This window comes from Hyla sarda, chromosome 3, assembly GCF_029499605.1.
Source record: "Hyla sarda isolate aHylSar1 chromosome 3, aHylSar1.hap1, whole genome shotgun sequence".
In the NCBI taxonomy this organism is placed as follows: Eukaryota; Metazoa; Chordata; class Amphibia; order Anura; family Hylidae; genus Hyla; species Hyla sarda.
In genome coordinates this window covers 262,802,299-262,823,136 of record NC_079191.1, presented here as the reverse complement: position 1 = coordinate 262,823,136, position 20,838 = coordinate 262,802,299, and the positions used below count along the sequence as shown (strand labels likewise).

Genomic DNA, 20,838 nt, shown 5'->3' with positions numbered 1-20,838 from the left:
TCAGCCTATAACGAGCCTTCCTGGTGGGATGCGCGCAATTGGAGACGTCATCGCATCCGCAGCGCAGAACGCCAGGACGCTGACGTCCTGCGCGGCACATGTGTTGACGTTGCCTAACGTGCGCATCCCTCCAGGAAGGCTCGTTATAGGCTGCAGCAGGGAGATGTAAGTACTGTAGCTGTGAAACTTAAAGGGGTACTCTGGTGAAAATATTTTTTCTTTTAAATCAACTGGCTCCGGAAAGTTAAACAGATTTGTAAATTACTTCTATTAAAAAATCTTAATCCTTCCTGTACTTATTAGCTGCTGAATACTACAGAGGAAATTATTTTCTTTTTGGAATGCTCTCTGATGACATCATGAGCACAGTGCTCTCTGCTGACGTTATTATTATTATAATAATAAGTATTTATTTATTGTTGTCCTTAGTGGGATTTGAACCCAAGGCCCCAGCACTGCAAGGCAGCAGTGCTAACCACTGAGCCACCATGCTGCCCTTAGCATACATCTGCTATGCACGGTTGCTAAAATGGACAGAGATGTCAGCAGAGAGCACTGTGCTCATGATATCATCAGTGTTCCAAAAAGAAAGGAATTTCCTCTGTAGCATTCAGCAGCTAATAAGTACTGGAAGGATTAAGATTTTTTAATAGAAGTAATTTACAAATATGTTTAACTTTCTGGCACCAGCTGATTTAAAAGAAAAAAGGTTTTCACCGGAGTACCCCTTTAACTTGCCTAATTACTTTCTTAATAAGGGAGGACCTGCTTATCACCAGGGGCTAACCTATCTTCTAGATGAGCGAAAGCAGCAACCAGTAACCAGACAGGAGGTGCTCTACTGTAGACACAAAAGTACACCTGTACTCACTGACACAGGCCAACAAGCTGCAGTAAAGTTCTTGTGATCGACGCTCATTTACAGGACAGATTCAAATTCCTTGTTATCTGCAGCACATCACCTGTTTACACAGTGTAATGTGCGGTAACAATGATTTGATTGGTCAGACAAACGATACGATCAGTCGATGCATGAACACTTGATCATTTGTTGAGTGATCGCTGGCCCTTTCACACAGGCTAACTATTTATTAAGAATGATGTTCCGGTGAACATCATTCACCTGACAATGTAAATGAACCTTTAGAGAGCTGAAAAGTAGCCAAGCAGCGAGGAAAGTAAATGGTAGGTAAGCATCATCTTTATGTACTGTCATTTCTTTTTCTTTTCGGTAGTCTTTAGCAGGTAGCTCTGCAGCTGTAGTGAAGTTTTAACATCTGACCAGAGAAGAGCAAATCCTTTTTGCCAGTCATTAAGAGACTGTTTATATATTAATAAAGGGATCATCCCAAGTTTAAAGTCATGACTAGTTGATCAGTGGTGCACTGACTCCTGGGAACCCAGTTGATCACCTGAACGGGTTCCCCCAAAGTTAACTGAGTAGCAGCATGCATGCTGGACTGTCACACTGTTCATTCTCTGTGCTTATTCTATTAAGCTCCTAACACTTCTATATTTAGAATTTCTGTACATTGTGAATGGACAAGGTGAATCTGTCTGGTCATGGTCCCAGCAAAATCAGACCCCCGCTTTTTAGCTAGGGATCTGTATCCTGTGTATAGGGGATAACTGTGAATGAATTTGTCCAGTACAACCTATTGACTGGTAGATTTTGAACTGATTTGCACATTGGCTCGTTTCTACCTTATGCTGGAAAGCGTACAGTCAAATGTTGTGTTGGGTGTGTTTGATTTGGGCTAAATAATTAAGATTTGCAAAATATCAGTAGAAATTCCAGTAAAAGTTACATTGGTAGTATGCATTAGGGATCGACCGATTATCGGTATGGCCGATATTATCGGCCGATAATCACGATTTTGGGCATTATCAGTATCGGCAATTACCTTGCCGATAAGCCGATAATGCCCCACCCCCCCGACCCGCCGCACCCCCGACCCACCGCACCGCGTCGCATCCCCGACCCACCACACCGCGTCGCACCCCCCACCGTGATGCTGGGCGGTATACCGGTGTGGATTTTTGCCCATACCGCTATACCGGTCGGGCCCATCCTCCGAGTCAATAAAAAAATTTAACTTACCCGTAATGGGGGTGGTCCGGGCCATCCATCCATCCTTCCTGTAGTGTCCGGGGGCGTTCCGGGTGAAGAGTGAACCGGTCCGGGCTGTCCTTCTCCGGCGGTCATCTTCTCGACTCCGGGCAGGCTCCGGCCTAGTACACTGCATAAACATCGCTACACCGTGACGTCAGGTGCGTCGCTGCGCACGGGAGTCACTGCGCAGCGGCGTCTATGCAGTGTACTAGGCCGGAGCCTGACCGGAGTGGAGAAGATGACCGCCGAAGAAGGACAGCCCGGACCGGTTCCCCCTCCACCCGGAACTCCGCCGGACACTACAGGAAGGAAGGATGGATGGCCCGGACCACCCTGACAGGTAGGGGGAGAGAAGCGGGTGGCGGCGGCGGCCTATGGCCCCGCAAAAGCCACTGCAGATCATTGATTTAAAGCGCCCGCTTTAAATCAATGATCTGCAGCAGTGTCGCAGGGGGTTAAATAGCCGATGACTTATACCGATATTCCGGTATAAGTTATCGGCTATCGGCCCTAACATGCACCGATTATCGGTATCGGCCCTAAAAAAACGATATCGGTCGATCCCTAGTATGCGTATGTGGAAAGGTATCTTAATTTTAGGTTTTTTGGGCTAGGAAGAGGAGGAGAACAGTGGTGATTGGGGAAGTGGTATAGGTGAGTATAGTTTTTATTTTCACTGTATTTTGAGGCTTCAGTTAAAAAACTTCCAAGCCCAGACAATTCCTTTTAACCTCCTCATATTTCTTAGGAATCAGGGTTCTCCTCTGTCATGTTTGTTGCTTCTAAAGTTTTGTTGCCATTGGACTAACTAAAAAGTGCTGAACATAGTGATGGCCATGTGACACCCACGTTCCTGGCATTGTTACCTACAGATTAAATTAGTGTTATAGGTCCCATGATGTGAGGTAACTGCGTAGCTAAGGCCTTGTTAAGTCTATTTAGTTAGCTAATGGGACACATTCATGGGACTGTATCGTGCACAGTGCTAAGAATAGGAAAAGGTTGCTGGATTTAAACCGTATCGGTTTTATTGCCGAACTAAAAACTGTGGCAGACCACTGTTTTCAGTTCGGCATCACAACTGGATACTGTCCAAAATTGAACCCACCGGACTCACTTTTGGACTCTATTTGGTTCATTCAAATGAATGGGGTTTTGTGGGTGTTTAAGCCGTATTTTTGACTTTTGAATATTGTCGCACTTTAACATATAATACAAATGGTGTACCCCTTTTATGTTTATAGGACCACAGTAGTGTTCATTCTATGGCCCTCATTTACTTAGAAAATCGGGTTGTAAGTCTATCTTGCTTTCTTACCCGACTGCTTTTTTCCCCTGGTATTTATTATTATGTCGCATCCTGTTTGTCGCACGTGGGTTTTGTTGGTTTTGGTTTCCAACTCCTCTGAGCTGTCGGGAAAAAAATCCACAACAATTCAACAAATTCGGGTTGGAAACCTTTATAAATACGTGGGAAAGCTCAGAATTGTCGGGTTACGCCCCTTTTTCGGGTTTGGGAGAATCCACATTGGGTCCATCGGGAAAAAATGTTGCATCGTGTCGCAGACTGGCGCACGATGTCTGCGACATGTCGCAGACAAAGATGCGCCAAACAAAAACCGACGAGGTCGGGTTTAGAATAGTAAATGAGGGCCAATGAGGGCCGATTCTGTATAAACCTATGGCCTTTAGGTCTCGACATATCTTTATGACGCTCTTCTCAAGCAGAGTCAATACTCCCTTGGTCACGAACGATAGGCCTTTCAATAGCAAGCACCCTGCTCTGTTAGGACGAAAGGCAATAGCCACAAAGTACTTATTCTACAGATGGGTATTCTTTCCTTCTGGAGAGATTTCTTAGTTTGCATACATTCCTAGTCATGTTCGAAGACTGCTAGTAAGAGTGGAACATTGACTTTAATTCCTTTGACACAGAGCGTACCCCCTGGTTGTTGTCTGGGTGTAAGAAGCGCTCTCACAAACTGAGCGTGAGTGGCAGCTGCTATAAACTAATGATAAACATCTAAGGATGTTGACTATTGGATTACTTGTTCAGACTATTGTATACTAAGAGCATGTTCACATACATTAGTGACATGTCGCTGTTTTTTTGCTGTTCTGCGCTGAAGTTCAGATTGAACACCCTGGGAGATTCAGGACCGGGTCTCCCTGTGCTTATTGTGGTTCTGAGAAATCCTCAAGGCACTCCTTCACACACGAGGTTTTTGCCTGTGTGCACATGCCTTAACAGAGTACTATAAATATGGGAAATGTTGTTTGTGTGTATCTGACTTCCTGGAATTTCACATTAGAATTGGATTATCTGTGATCAGTGTGTGTGCTAGCAGACCAACAAAAAAGGGTTTTGATAAGAACTCTAGTAATTGAGGAAGTGATGTTTCCTATAAAATTGTTTCCAGACTTTTGGGGCCCAATTATCTTAAATGCAAGCACTTGCTTACTCTGCCTTTATGAAAGCTGTCAAGTAATTTTTATTTTTGCAATAGAATCTTGTCCTATAAATAATGTCATTTTGGTACCATTCAAACAGATGTAATACTTTACTAAACAGTGGTAAAGACCAGCTTGGACACAATGTTGAAAGCGACTTGAGCTTTGGGTTTAGTGTTTTTTAGCTGCTGTTCATGCACCTATTGCAGGGACGCTCGACAATGCTACATAATACGTGACTATACAGCCTTTTTATGGGATTCTTGATTTCTGCCTTTTACTGCATGCAGCTGTGCAGTTCTTACTTCAGACACATTGTAAGCTTTTATAAAGGCAAACAGAAAGGGTAAACCACATCTAACCTTTCATTCTGAGAATTTTGACAATTTCATGTTTCTTAAGAGTTTACCTACTTGGGCCTGGCTCTATGAGACCACATTCCCTGATTCCCACAGAATCCTTCCATTCCAGAGAAGTTTTTCTAAGTTTTTTGTTATTATGGAATAGAGCATTTTCAGCTGGACGCTTACTCAGTATAATTGATTATTTCCTGACTTGCTGTCTGTAAACTTACGAGTTCTTCCCATTCCCACTGAATGAAAAACATGTAGCAAGTATTCAGTTTACAATGGTTATTTTTGCTTCAGTGATAAAAAAGCGAACAAAAAAAACTAAATTCTAATGATACCAGGAGCAATGATCCATAAGAACTATAAGCAGCTATGGAGGAGATGGCGAATTTGTTGGCAAAAGTGACCCTATTTGTGTAGAACTCTAAAATAATCCTAAATTGCTAGGTGTCTGCTCAACTACTGGCTTTCCAGGGAATAGTGGTGGGTGGTGTAGACAAATAAACAAATTTGTAACACACATAAGGGCGGCTGTGTAGTATGTAAGGTATTGTCAGCATATGCCACAATATTGGAGCAACTGAAACAACTGTTCTTTACATGCCTTTCTGAAGGCCAGGGGCGATGACATTATCCTTCCAAATATGAATGCCAGGAGATCTTCTGTAAATGTGCGCAGGAGCTGGTGTAACAACAAAGTTGTCATCCAGACAAGCACATGTAACTAGCCTAGATATTTAACATCTAAGCTATTCAATTATTTATGGAAAAAAACATCTGAATAGAAGACCACTCAAAGCCTGACAGTGCTGACAGGAGATCTGTGCTGTAATTTGCATTGTCCTTAAAGGGGCTTTGTCATCATAAAATTACTCATGGTCTCCATTAAATTCAACCATATTTCAAAAAAAAAAAAGGAAAAAAAATATTTTAAAAATTTAGCATTTTACAATCTATGGCCTTGATTTATTAAAGTGTGCAAGAGAAAAACTGGAAAGATTTTGCCCACAGTCATTTTTGTAAATTGAGGCCTATGTTTTAAAATAAACTTGCCATTTTGCAGAATGCTTTTCTATGCCCATGGGTCCTGCTGTAAGGCATATCTCTAAATTCTGTTAACAGGTCAGACAAAATGGCAGCCTCCTTATTATTGTACAAAAAATAGGATAAAATAAAAACAGATTAGAAAAATATGTAGGTGACATTTTCGTTTTAAAACTGAAGTGCTGTTTTTAGTCGTCCCTACACATGCCTCCTGCCTGGATTGGAAGGGTAATCATTTCATTATTTTTCTAACAAGGTTTTTTTTTTTTTTTACTAAATGGACTAGGATCAATTAACCACACATTACCATTTACATAACAATTCTGAACCCTGAGATTAACCAGTAAATGCACATCTTCAACTTTTTAAACTGGGAGAAGTCATCAGACAAGCGTGTAAATTGTCCAGTTCCATATTCTTTGGGTCTATAAGGTTGGGTTTACATTTGTAAGGCACCGGTAAACTGGATGGCAGATATGCTGGGTGCCACAAGAATGGGAACAAGTTATATAGGTTATTTTTCTTTCACTGCTCACCTCTCGCTCTTAAATTACATGTGGGACATACTTTTATTGCTATAGCTAACAAAACTTTCTATGTACTACAATTCTCTTCTGGTTAGAGTTAGTAACGCTACAAAACAAGAACCTTATTATCCTAAGCATTCTGGTCTAGGAAGTGTCAATGACTTCTGACTGATGCCTACTGATGCGTGTGCCCTCTCCAGGGTGTAACGTCTAATGAGCACTTATGAAGTTAGCCGTGTGCCAAAATGAGTATGGCCAGTGATCACATGACTTTACAAGGAGTCTGTAATTTGGTGCTTCCTGTTTATAAGACTAGTGGGAACTCATTGAGAAAGAAACAAAATCACAAAAGACTGAAGTTTAATAAATAACCCTCTATCGGTTTATGTCATATGCTGATCAGGGATAGAGGGCATTTACATCACTCTGCGTGACTCCAAACTTCCTTTTCTTATTCTTTGACATATATATATATATATATATAGCCTTCCTTCCTCCATTCCATTTTCTACTTTATCGGTAAATAGATCTTCATTAGACTGTGCTCTGTTTAGAGAACCATCTTCTTCTTAAAAGATGACAACTATTTTCTCAAGCTCTCAATTGTTTTGTAGTGTTTGGTGTATGAAAAAGCATGTACTGTATGTTTTTTTTACTCCTAAGAATAAGCAACCATTCTTTAATCTCATTACAGAAGTCTGATACCATGGCAAGTGAAGCAGCTACAGGTATTGAAGTAAATGGTTCAGAAGAGTCTGAAATACAGAATGACCAGTTGAGCGCTTCAGATGACCAGGGCCATCAGCCAGCAGAAAACAGGGAGGTTACTGACTCCTCTGGGAGTACTAACCCTGGACAAGCAGAAGAAGTGACTGTACCTGAATCACCATCTTCCCCTACTAATCCTGGAGAGAAGAGTCCTGGGAAACAGAAAAAGGAGGCCCATGAAAGCAAAGGGATTTCCCGCTTTCTGCCACCATGGCTCAAGAAGCAAAAGTCCCAAAGCCAAATGGAGCCTAAACATGAGGGCGCAGACAAAGTGGATGGTTTAGCTGAGGGAACGCAGGAAAAGGAAGGTGAACTGAAGAGTAAAGATGATCCCTCCGGAGAAGCTCAGCCTGTTGTGCCTGAGGCAGAGAGTCCAGAGAAGAAAGCTGATGCTAGCAGTTCAGATTTACATGTATGTAGAATGAAATATTCATTATTTATTACGTACAAACATAGTTTATCAATTTATGAAAATGTACTTAATGACATTTATCCTGCCCCAGAAAATTAACTATTAATCAGATAAAGACCTCTTAAGTTAATCACGTTTTTATGTTAAACAAGTATTTTTGTACCTGTCACAAAAAATATAACTATTGCGCTATAATAGAGACCTATAGACAAAGTCACCACTCCAGAGGAATGCTTTTTTGAAGATTCTCAAATCTCTTCAAAAAGTATTTCTCTGGTAATGTGTTGTTACTGACCAGCTGCTTCTTGGGGGGAGGGAAATTGAACAGGATGTGCACCAGAATCTTCACAATATAATTGTACTTATACCCATTTACTGTTAAAATTGGAGATTATCCCTGTAGAGAGAGACAAATAATGGCAAAACAGCAATCGGTGACAGCGACACAGACATATACCGAAGATTCATCAAAACCTGTGCAGAAGAAAAGTTGGCCACTCCTTCATAACAACCAACCAGATTGCTTTAATTTTTAAAAAGGCCTCTGAGAAATAAAAGATGGAATCGGGTTGCTATGGACATCTGGTCAACTTTTTTTCTGCACAAGTTTTAATATATCTCCTCCATAGTATACACAGGGCTTTTCCTGTTTTTATTTTTCCGGCACAAAACAAAATGCAGCCTTTGGCTACAGACATGCGTCTAGCTCTTACTATGCAACATCTTCCCTTACTACCAGGCACCCAACAATCATCAAATTGTGCTACACCAATCAAATATCACCTTTAAGGACTCCAACTCTCATCATAGGTTCCTCACAGCCTCAGCTTACAGACCGTTACATCTAGTTTTAATGCCCAGTATCTTGCTGTCTTCAGCACTGTTGATCAGGGCCAACCTGGAAATTTGGACTGACCTAGGAAGGGGGTGGGATGCCCCACTACCAATCTGTTTTTTATCCTATAAAAATCAAGGACTATAAAATAGGACCAAAAATCTCTAGTAAGCTAATTATTGCCAGGAATTACCCCATTTATGGATTCTGCATACCTCGCCCATCTTTTCCTGAATAATTCATGCACTGAAATATATCCTGAAATCTGGTAGTTCCTTATGACGAGTACTGTGGGAAAATATAGTGGTCCCTGACCACCGTTTCTGTCACGGTCTCACAACCCATAATATTGTGCTAAAAATTTTATAAGAAAATCAGTCAAAAAATTGTGTACTGTTTTGTAAACTGTTTCTATCTGCCTCATGCATTCTTTAAAAAAGCCTTATTTATAGACATTTAAAGCACTTATTCTTGTATAGTGCTGTTTTCTGGCTTAAAGGGGTATTCCAGGCCAAAACTTTTTTTTATATATCAACTGGCTCCGGAAAGTTAAACAGATTTGTAAATTACTTCTATTAAAAAAATCTTAATCCTTCCAATAGTTATTAGCTTCTGAAGTCGAGTTGTTGTTTTCTGCCTAACTGCTCTCTGATGACTCGCGTCCCGGGAGCTGTGCAGTTCCTATGGGGATATTCTCCCATCATGCACAGCTCACGGGACGTGACATCATCATTGAGCAGTTAGACAGAAAACTTCAGAAGCTAATAACTATTGGAAGGATTAAGATTTTTTTAATAGAAGTAATTCACAAATCTTTAACTTTAACAAATCTTTAACTTTCCGGAGCCCGTTGATATATATAAAAAAAGGTTTTGCCTAGAATACCCCTTTAAAGGGGTACTCCACTGGGAAAACTGAGGTGTCATAGAGCACTGTGGTCAGACAGAAAGGAAAATCAAAAGAAAAAGTACTTCCTCTGCATCATACAGCAGCTGATAAGTACTAGAAGGATTAAGATTTTTTAATAGAAGTAATTTACTCATCTGTTTAACTTTGACACCATTTGATTTAAAAGAAAACATTTTCCAGTGGAGTACCCCTTTAAATGTGTTGACTGAATTAACATGCATCCTTGAGCAGGTAAAGCAATGTGCTATTTTTACTGAAAATTTGCCAGGTCTTGCTGCTGTGTTCTGAGAAACCCCAGGGTTGGGAAAGCACTGCCTAGAATTTAAAGGGGTACTCCACCCCTAGACATCTTATCCCATATCCAAAGGATAGGGGATAAGATGTCTCATAGCAGGGGTCCCACTCCTGGGAACCCCCACAATCTCTCGTGCAGCACCCCCGTTCTTTGGGCCGGAGTATCATCCCCTCCCATAGACTTGCATTGAGGGGGCGGGGCTGTGATGTAACAATACTCCGGACCCTGTATTGCCCGTCATCAGCCACTGAGTGATCTTTGCTCCATGCAGCTAATGAACGGTGTGCTGCAGGAGAAATCGCGGGGGGCCCGAGCAGCGGGACCCCAGCAATCAGACATCTTATACCCTATTTTTTAGATAGGAGATAAGATGTCTAGGGGCAGAGTAGCCCTTTAAGCTGTGATCTTATGAAGTATAAATTATGAGGGTTGTCCTGGCTGTCCTCCTGATTATAGCACCTTTATTCTCTGCTTGCATATTTATTATCCATACTTTATACATATTGTTCCCTCTTAACCATGTAATGTCTGTCAGATTGAGTACACTGCTCAAAAAAATAAAGGGCACAATTAAACACAATATAACTCCAAGTCAATCACACTTCTGTGAAATCACACTGTCCACTCAGGAAGCAACACTGATAGACAATCAATTTCACATGCTGTTGTGCAAATGGAATAGACAACAGGTGGAAATGATAGGCAATTAGCAAGACACCTCAATAAAGGAGTGGTTCTGCAGGTGGTGACCACAGACCACTTCTCAGTTCCTATGCTTCTTGGCTGATGTTTTGGTCACGTTTGAATGCTGGTTGTGCTTTCACTCTAGTGGTAGCATGAGACTGAGTCTACAACCTACACAAGTGGCTCAGGTAGTGCAGCTCATCCAGGATGGCATATCAATGCGAGCTGTGGCAAGAAGGTTTGCTGTGTCTATCAGCGTAGTGTCCAGAGCATGGAGGCGCTACCAGGAGACAGGCAAGTACATCAGGAGACGTGGAGGAGGATGTAGGAGGGCAACAACCGAGCAGCAGGACCGCTGCCTCTACCTTTCTGCAAGTAGGAGCACTGCCAGAGCCCTGCAAAACGACCTCCAGCAGGCTACAAATTTGCATGTGTCCATTCAAAAGGTCAGAAACATACTCCATGAGGGTGGTATGAGGGCCCGACGTCCACAGGTGGGGGTTGTGCTTACAGCCCAACACAGTGCAGGATGTTTGGCATTTGCCAGAGAACACTAAGATTGGCAAATTCGCCACTGGCATCACTGAGCACATGTGACAGACTTGACAGAGTCTGGAGACTCTGTGGAGAACGTTCTGCTGCTTGCAACATCCTCTAGCATGACCGGTTTGGCGGTGGGTCAGTAATGGTGTGGGCTGGCATTTCTTTGGGGGGGCCGCACAGCCCTCCATGTGCTTGCCAGAGGTAGCCTCACTGCCATTAAGTACCGAGATGAAATCCTCAGACCTCTTGTGAGACCATATGCTGAGGCGGTTGGCCCTGGGTTTCTCCTAATGCAAGACAATGCTAGACCTCATGTGGCTGGAGTGTGTCAGCAGTTCCTGCAAGAGGAAGGCATTGATGCTATGGACTAGCCCACCCATTCCCCAGACCTGAATCCGATAGAGCACATCTGGGACATCATGTCTCGCTCCATCCACCAATGCCACGTTGCACCACAGACTGTCCAGGAGTTGGCGGATGCTTTAGTCCAGGTCTGGGAGGACATCCCTCAGGAGACCATCCACCACCTCATCAGGAGCATGCCCAGGCATTGTAGGAAGGTCATACGGGCACATGGAGGCCGCACACACTTCTGAGACTCATTTTGACTTGTTTTAAGGACATTACATCAACGTTGGATCAGCCTGTAGTGTGGTTTTCCACTTTGATTTAGAGTGTGACTCCATATCCTGACCTCCATGGGTTGATAAATTTGATTTCCATTGATCATTTTCGTGTGATTTTGTTGTCAGCACATTCAACTATGTAAAGACAAAAATATTTCATACGATTAGTTCATTCATTCAGATCTAGGATGTGTTATCTTAGTGTTCCCTTTATTTTTTTGAGCAGTGTATTTATTTATATAGGAAATGGACTGATTATGACTGCACACAATACAAGTAAAGAAAGTTTCATTATTTAGAAGATGCAGCCAATAAAAAAAGCAATAGAAATGTGCGAACATAAAACATAAACTAGGAAAATATAAACAATTCTACTACTAATTCAAAGTATTTTATGTGTGCTGTATAGTGGCCAGAGGACATTGCATCCTGTTTAAAAAGTTACAGAATATGCATATTTATTCATTATTTATGTGGATATTTTTTTTTGTGTAGATAGATATATATTGATGGCTCAGTGACACCTTACACCCATAGGCTGCGCATTAGAAGAATTCTCTGTTCAACAAATGCTGTAGTAATCTATAGGTTTATAGATGCCACTGGCATTCATCCCAATAGGATAATATGGCATCTATTTAATGAATATCTGGCAAAGATATGAAAAACATAACTTATGATGCATGTCATTCTGTGGCATATGTCAGATTAACAAAAAGCATAGTAGACTACATTATTCCATATGTCATTGTTGGACACAGCATAAGCAGCATAGTGCCTGTCCTAAAGAACTGATCCAGGGGACAGTAACATTTTCAGGGTACGTTCACACATACAGGATTCTGCACAGATTTGATGTGCAGGATTTGTAACTGCATATCTGCAAGGTAATTGCCGATACCATAACCTACAACTCAGTAGTCTCTATAATATATCCTACAAAAACTGACAACACAAATTGCCGATACCGATAACGTCCAAAATCATGAATATCGGCCGATAATATCGGCCAAACCAATAATCGATTGATCCCTAATTGAAATCTGCTGCAGAAAATTCTGTACATCAAATTAGGGATCGATCGATTATCGGTATGGCCGATATTATCGGCCGATAATCACGATTTGGGGCATTATCGGTATCGGCAATTACCTTGCCGATAATGCCCCGCCCCCACTGCACCGCGACTGACACCCCCCCGACCCGCCGCACCGCGTCGTACCACCCACCGTGATGCTGGGCGGTATACCGGTATGGATTTTTGCCCATACCGCTATACCGGTTGGGCCCCTCCCCCACCCTCCGAGTCAATAAAAAAATTTAACTTACCCGTAATGGGGGTGGTCCGGGCCATCCATCCTTCCTTCCTGTAGTGTCCGGGGGCGTTCCGGGTGAAGAGTGAACCGGTCCGGGCTGTCCTTCTTCTCCGGCGGTCATCTTCTCCACTCCGGGCAGGCTCCGGCCTAGTACACTGCATAGACGCCGCTACGCCGTGACGTCAGGTGCGTCACTGCGCACGGCGTCACTGCGCAGCGGCGTCTATGCAGCGTACTAGGCCGGAGCCTGCCCGGAGTGGAGAAGATGACCGCCGGAGAAGGACAGCCCGGACCGGTTCACTCTTCACCCGGAACGCCCCCGGACACTACAGGAAGGAAGGATGGATGGCCCGGACCACCCTGACAGGTAGGGGGAGAGAAGCGGGTGGCGGCGGCGGCCTATGGCCCCGCAAAAGCCACTGCAGATCATTAATTTAAAGCGCCCGCTTTAAATCAATGATCTGCAGCGGTGTCGCAGGGGATTAAATAGCCGATAACTTTTTTCGGAATATCGGTATAAGTTATCGGCTATCGGCCCTAACCTGCACCGATTATCGGTATCGGCCCTAAAAAAAGGTTATCGGTCGATCCCTACATCAAATCTGCGTAGTGTGAATGTACCCTTAAATTGCTTTCAGAATTTTTTTCTTTTACTGTGTCTTCTATCAGAGGAACAAGAGGTATTCTTGTTTGCAGGAGCTTGATATCCTTTAGCCCTTGCAGTAGATGCTCATATCACTCCTTGGGAAGAGTTCTCTTTACTTCTTGCCTTACATTTTACTCTTAGGCTGGCACTCAAGGGGGTCAAGACCATCTCTGCTATCTTTGTAGCCCTAGATTAATCTCCCTGGGCCTGGTCTCCCAACCTAATCAGTCTGCTCGTAGGCAAGCAGGGACCTCTTCAACCTCAACCCTCCCATTTTTCCTGAAGGCCGCTGTTTCACCCCCCACTTTGCCTCAGTGTTTAACAGCGTGGCTATTATAACAAATTATATTGGTCTGTATGAATCTGTCCTCTTGACTTTGCTAATGATTGAAAAGATACTTACTCTCTATCGGATCCCTTAAAGGGGTTATCCACCATAAGGTGATTTTAGTACGTACCTGGCAGACAGTAATGGACATGCTTAGGAAGGATCTGCGCTTGTCTTGGGGATAAATGGCTGTAATGAGATTACCATAATGCTGTGGCTAGCTTTTTGTGAACTTATATTTTCTGTTTGACTTTTCTTTTTTTCTTTTTTTTTTTTACTACAAATCCCACAATTCCATTTTCCTCCATTCCACACATCAGCCACCCCACCCTTTGAAACAAAAGACCTGTGGTTTTCAATCAGGGTTCCTACAGCTGTTGCATTAGTTGCAGATTGATCTCTCTCCCACCAAGTGATCACTCCACCCATTGAAGCAGACACGCTTCCTGTCATCAGCTGACTAGTGATGTCAGGTCTCGGCCGCATTGCAAGCTGGGAAATATCCGAGACAACAGTCATTTTGTATGCTTTTAAAAATAAAAATTGGAGTGAAAATCACAGAAGAATTGTAAGAAAACCATCACACAGGTACAGACACTATATTATGAACTACACTAACTTTACAGCCCCTGTAGCATAGTCAAATGAAGAAAAATCCTGGAATAACCCTTTAAGTTCCCGTTGCAGCAGCTTTCAGTCCTCTTCTACTCATTGTTTACAAGAGATCACAAGAATGGCACAAAGGTGTGCTCTGAAAGAGTAGTGTGTGAATTTACATAGTACAAGTGCTCCATTTATCTGGGGAACAGTTTTCCTCAGTTCTCCTAGTAGTCCGACCCCTGTCTTAGTCAGACTCTATCAGCAGATTGACCAGCGACTTGCACGGAGTAGGTGTTAAGACCTCCAGCTGGCATTTTTTTTTTACCATATATAACAATAATTAGAATCCATATTAATAAACTCTTATAGCCCTTTATTTATCTCCACCTCCTCCCCCCCCCCCCCCCCCCAGGAGACACCAAGGGAAGGAAAAAAAATTTTTTAAATTATTTTAAATAACAAATCAAGCCAAATATGAATCGATATTTAATTTCTCCATTTGGCCCATATTGATTCACCCCTTTTTTCTTTCCACCGGCACCTTTGATTTCCAGTAGCTCGTACCTCTTCACCGTATTGATTAAATTTATCCAGAGCTCTATCCCTGGGACCTCTTTTGACAGCCACACTTTAGTAGTCTAGCATAAAAAAGCAGTTTCAAACACAGTTACATATCTCCAAAAATAGCCACCTCAAATTTAAATGGTACCTCTATCCCTAATCTCTTTTTGATTTCTTGATATATTCTTTCCCAATACTTCTGAATTATTCTGCATGCCAAAAAACATGGACATAGTCAGCATCCTTTAGTTGACCTCTTGGACGTTCTGCATCGTGTTAATACCCAAATTTCACCAGGTCAACTGGAGCTCGTTGAATTTTCCACAAGATGTTCCACTGGGTGAATCTATAGTCCCTATTGATAAAGACCATATTAAAATTCTTAAACGTACGACCCCAAAAATTTTCATTAATTTGAAATTGTTTCCTTCATCTCCCGTCGACTATATGTAGATTCTCTCTACTTACTTCAAACAGTAATTTTATTTTTTTATATTTGGGTCATACAGTGGGGATCAAAAGTTTGGGCACCCCAGGTAAAAATTTGTATTAATGTGCATAAAGAAGCCAAGGAAAGATGGAAAAATCTCCAAAAGGCATCAAATGACAGATTAGACATTCTTATAATATGTCAACAAAAGTTAGATTTTATTTCCATCATTTACACTTACACAAAAAAATTGCATCTGCAAAAGTTTGGGCACCCTGCAGAATTTATAGCATGCACTGTCCCCTTTGCAAAGCTGAGACCTGCCAGTGTCATGGATTGTTCTCAATCATCTGGGAAGACCAGGTGATGTCAATCTCAAAGGTTTTAAATGCCCAGACTCATCTGACCCTTGCCCCAACAATCAGTACCTTGGGTTCTTCTAAGCAGTTGTCTAGAAATCTGAAACTGAAAATGGTTGACGCTCACAAAGCTGGAGAAGGCTATAAGAAGATGGCAAAACGTTTTCAGATGTCAATATCCTCTGTTTGGAATGTAATTAAGAAATGGCAGTCATCAGAAACAGTGGAAGTTAAAGAAAGATCTGGAAGACCAAGAAAAATATCAGACAGAACAGCTCGCAGGATTGTAAGAAAAACTATTCACAACACACTTTTGACTGCACAATCCCTCCAAAAAGATCTGGCAGACACTGGAGTTGTGGTACACTATTCCACTATAAAGAGATACTTGTACAAATATGGTCTTCGTGGAAGAGTCATCAGAAGAAAACCTCTTCTACATCCTCACCACAAAAATCAGCGTTTGAACTTTGCAAATGAACATATAGACAAGCCTGATGCATTTTGGAAACAAGTTCTGTGGACCGATGAGGTTAAAATTTAACTTTTTGGCCGGAATGAGCAAAGGTACGTTTGGCGAAGGGGACAGATCAATCATGCTTTGGGGTTGTATTGCAGCAAGTGGCACAGGGAACATCTCACGAGTAGGAGGAAAATGGATTCAATAAAATTTCAGCAAATTTTGGATGCTAACTTGATGCCATCTGTGAAAAAGCTGAAGTTAAGGAGAGGATGGCTTCTACAAATGGATAATGATCCTAAACACACCTCGAAATCCACGGGGGATTACATCAAGAGGCGTAAACTGGTTTTGCCATGGCCTTCACAATCTCCTGACCTCAACATAATTGAAAATCTATGTATGGACCTTTAAAAGAGCAGTGCGTGACAGACAGCCCAGAAATCTCAAAGAACTGGAAGACTTTTTTTTAAAGGAAGAATGGGCAAAGATACCTCAAACAAGAATTGAAAGACTCTTGGCTGGCTACAAAAAGCGTTTACAAGCTGTGATACTTGCCAAAGGGGGCAGTACAAGATATTAACTCTGCAGGGTGCCCAAACTTTTGCAGACGGCATTTTTAAGTGTAAATGGTGGAAATAAAATCTAACTTTTGTTGACATATTATAAGAATGTCTAATCTGTAATTTGATGCCTTTTTGGAGATTTTTACCTGGGGTGCCCAAACTTTTGATCCCCACTGTATCTTTTTTTACTATAAGACCCATTCCCCAAAAAGTCAATAATATTGTTTGAATCAACCTGAAATTAGTGTTTTATCTACTGTGCATTTATAAGCATGTTATATTTGATATCTAAATCTATAAGCTTTACCACTGTTAAATCTTAATTTTATTTCTTCAAAAGTGCACAACTTTCCTTTGCTAAAAAATGTGTTTGTTCAATTTTACCCCAACCTTAATCCAAGTTCCACTATCCTGAAATTCACTGAATTCCTGCAACCTAGTATTGAACCACAGAGGAGTGTACCTAAGATTTTTTTTTTTATGTGACATTGCCTATCCCCCATCCTCCAATTGTGCTGTAAAAGTTAAATACTTTAATCTTGCCCTCTTTCTGCCCCAGATGAATTTATTAAAGACCTGGTGAATTTTTTAAACCAGAAATCTGGTATCCATGTTGTAGTGGCATTGATGACAAAGAGGACCTGGGGGAGTATACTCCTCTTTATAAGGGATCCCGTGGGCAACATCTTGATAGCAAGCGGCGTTAGTCCGAGGTCAAGGGGGAGGAGTCAGAGTGCTGCAGCCTCATGTCATGCCGCCAGGTGCCTCACTCGGTCCCTCAAGCAGGCATTTTGACTGCATAAATGAGGGCTTGCTGATTGGGTATCTTAAAGGGGTACTCCACTGGAAAACAATTTTATTTAAACCAACTGGTGCCAGAAAGTTGAAACAGATTTGTAAATTACTTCTATAAAAAAAAATCTTAATCCCTCCAGTACTTATCAGCTGCTATTATGATCCACAGGAAGTTCTTTACTTTTTGAATTTCCTTTCTGCCTGACCACAGCGCTCTCTACTGACACTTCTGTCTATTTTAGGAACTGTCCAGAGTAGGAGCAAATCCCCATAGAAAACCGATCCTGCTCTGGAAGGTTCTAAAATGGACAGAGGTGTGGACAGAGACACGGAGGTCAGGCAGAAAGGAAATTCAAAAAGTAAAGAACTTCCTGTGGATCATAATAGCAGCTGATAAATACAGGAAGGATTAAGATTTTTCAATAGAAGTAATTTACAAATCTGTTTAACTTTCTGGCACCAGTTGATTTAAAAAAAGTGTTCCAGTGGAGAACCCCTTTAAGTGCTGGGATTGCTATTGATCACATCAGTTAAGGGGTTAATAGCAGACATCGTCTGTTTGTTGTTGTCAGCTGTCACTCATACTCTATGAAGTAAGTGCGGCTTCTGTGCTTTCTTCAAAGTCAGAATACCTCTCAAGACTTGCATGTATGTCCTGATGCTTTAAATACCAAGGCGCCAGGATGTACATTTAAATCCAATGTCCTTAAAGGGGTACTCCACTGGAAAACATTTTCTTTTAAATCAACTGCTGCCAGAAAGTTAAACAGATTTGTAAATTACTTCTATTAAAAAAATCTTAATTCTTCCAGTACTAATCAGCTGCTGTATACTACAGAGGAAGTTCTTTGCTTTTTGAATTTCCTTTTTGCCTGACCACAGTGCTCTCTGCTGACACCTCTGTCCATGTCAGGAACTGTCCAGAGCACGATTGGTTTGCTGTGGGGATTTGCTCCTGCTCTGGACAGTCCCTTAAATGGACAGAGGTGTCAGCAGAGAGCACAGTAGTCAGGCAGAAAGGAAATTCAAAAAGAAAAGAACTTCCTCTGTAGTATACAGCAGCTGATAAGTACTGGAAGGATTAAGTTTTTTCAATAGAAATAATTTACAAATCTGTTTAACTTTCTGGCACCAGTTGATTTAAAAAAAAAAAAATGTTTTACAGTGGAGTACCCCTTTTAAGGGATTATTATTACAACATGTGGATTGTTGCACAACTACTCACTCAGGGTAAATCCTACAATGCACTGACACCACAGGTAAATACACCATACAGTCAACACTCCATGGTCTGAATAATGTGCGACAAAGATAATAACAGAAGAAAACATTCTAAGTGCTTCAGCCCCACGCACGCAGCAAGAGCGGGGATAGTGGATGCACATGCTACCAATGTCTGCTATCCCCGCCCTCATTCCTTGACCGTGTGGATGGCAATAGCTAACATCAGCTTCATGTGTACATTATTCATGCCCTTGCTGCGTAGCTGGTCGCAAAAAAGAAAGGTCCTAGTCTAGTCACTAGATTAAGACCTCGCTTGACATGATTGAGGGCCGCAGGACAGCTTGAGATAATGCTTAGTGTAAAACGCACAAACCTATTGTAAGTAAGCCCATTTTGATAAATGCTATGTTTCTGTTTCTAAAAGGGGACTACAATGGAACACGATGAGCTAGAAACTGAAAAACTCAGCAAAAAGGACAAACAAGATGATGATGAACAGGACAAACAAGATGAAGAAAAAAATGACAAAAAGGTTGATGAAGAAAAGGACAAAGCTGGAGAAGTAAAAGAAATAAAAGAGAAGCTTCCAGCTGACACTAAGAAAGACATTCCCTCTAAATCCCCTAAAAAAGTGAAAACTGTCCCATGTAAAGTGACCTTGTTGGATAAAACAGAATATATCTGTGAAATAGAGGTAAGTACTGAGATCACATACACTATTATTCGATGGCTATCCCTAGCAATCCATTTTTGATAAAGGCAGCCTGTACATGTGTATTGATCTTTTTTTCCTTGCATAGTGTGCTACATTTATAATGGTGCTATGCAGAACTTATTAGTTATGGAAGATTGTCACATGCTCTACAAACTAGTATAGTGCTTAGGAGTATTGCCATATCAGTTACAGGAAGTTATATGAAAGTATTATGACTTTTTATTGCTGATCTCTCAACAGAAATTGCTAACTTATTTAACCCTTTCCCAACCCATCAGCAGCTGTCTTCTGACAGATAATCGCCAATGCCAGTCATTACTGGCAAAGTACTGCAATAATTAGCGATTGCAGCTTTTAAACAGTAAATACTGTTCATGCCTGTTGTCTAGGGGCTCCGCGCTATTCCAATATTATTATTTACATTATTTTGCCAATTTTGACCTTTACCATTATATGGTAAAATAAAGAGAACCAGTGAAAAGTTCAACTTCTACTGCAAAAAATAAGCTGTAATATAACTATCACTGGAAAAATAGAAATAGTTATGAGTGTCAGACAATAAGGAGGAAAAGATGTCAGCCACGAATCAAAATCTGGGGGGGACAGGAGGGGATTAATGGGTTTATCATGTAATTTTTCACTTATATTAGATAGGACTCCCACTGAAACTTATAATGGTTTCATGCCTCCCTCTCCTCTTTATTTCACTACTGCAGTGGAAAATATGAAGCATGTATTGAGGATACGTTCAATTCTACAGGGCTGACTAAAGCAGCCCAGTGCTGTACTTGACTCTTATTTGGTCTCAGACTACTAACAGAATGTGCCCAATCTTTTTACCCTATCCTTTTCTTCAGGTGTTCACTGTATTCTTTTGCATTCTTTAGCACTATTCATACTCGGCTGCCATCAAGTCATTGGTGAAGAGGTGGGATGTGTATCTTTGTGGCAATTATGAGAGGGCGACATCCAGAAAGGGCAGTTTAAATATGGCCACACTAGAAGGAAATTCTGCACATCTGCTTAACCTACAAAAATATATTGCAGCAGAACTAGTGTGGTTTAAAAAGTAAAAATGTATTGGAACAATTTGAGAAATGAAAGCTGAGCTGTGATTGGTTGCTACGGAAGAAATAGACCTCATATATTAAGTGCAACTATAAATACATAGATTCAAAAAAAGTGCAAATGCATTGCCCAAATAGAGCAGCAGAAATTCGACCAAGGGCACACCCCTATGCTTGTTTCAGTGGTCAACTCCTTCCTCCAAGTTGGCACTTG

General features: G+C 41.5%; 1 protein-coding gene and 1 long non-coding RNA gene across 16 annotated transcripts in view; both read left to right on the top strand.

Annotated features, from left to right (window-relative positions):
* The window catches only part of LOC130362305 (uncharacterized), a 57,007-nt gene extending 49,690 nt beyond the window's left edge, over positions 1 to 7,317 (top strand). The window contains exon 3 of the long non-coding RNA XR_008891349.1: positions 7,180 to 7,317. This is a non-coding gene — a long non-coding RNA (uncharacterized LOC130362305). The remainder of the gene's footprint in view (positions 1 to 7,179) is intronic.
* Positions 7,318 to 7,342: 25 nt separating this feature from the next.
* EPB41L2 (erythrocyte membrane protein band 4.1 like 2) overlaps positions 7,343 to 20,838 on the top strand; it is a 148,807-nt gene continuing 135,311 nt past the window's right edge. For all 15 annotated transcript variants that reach the window (XR_008891348.1, XM_056566539.1, XM_056566538.1 and 12 more), the window contains exons 1-2: positions 7,343 to 7,665; positions 19,267 to 19,536. Coding sequence is in view for 14 of the 15 variants with exons in the window: in XM_056566539.1 (XP_056422514.1) it covers positions 7,495 to 7,665; positions 19,267 to 19,536 (441 nt within the window). In the remaining variant the exon portion in view is untranslated. The remainder of the gene's footprint in view (positions 7,666 to 19,266; positions 19,537 to 20,838) is intronic.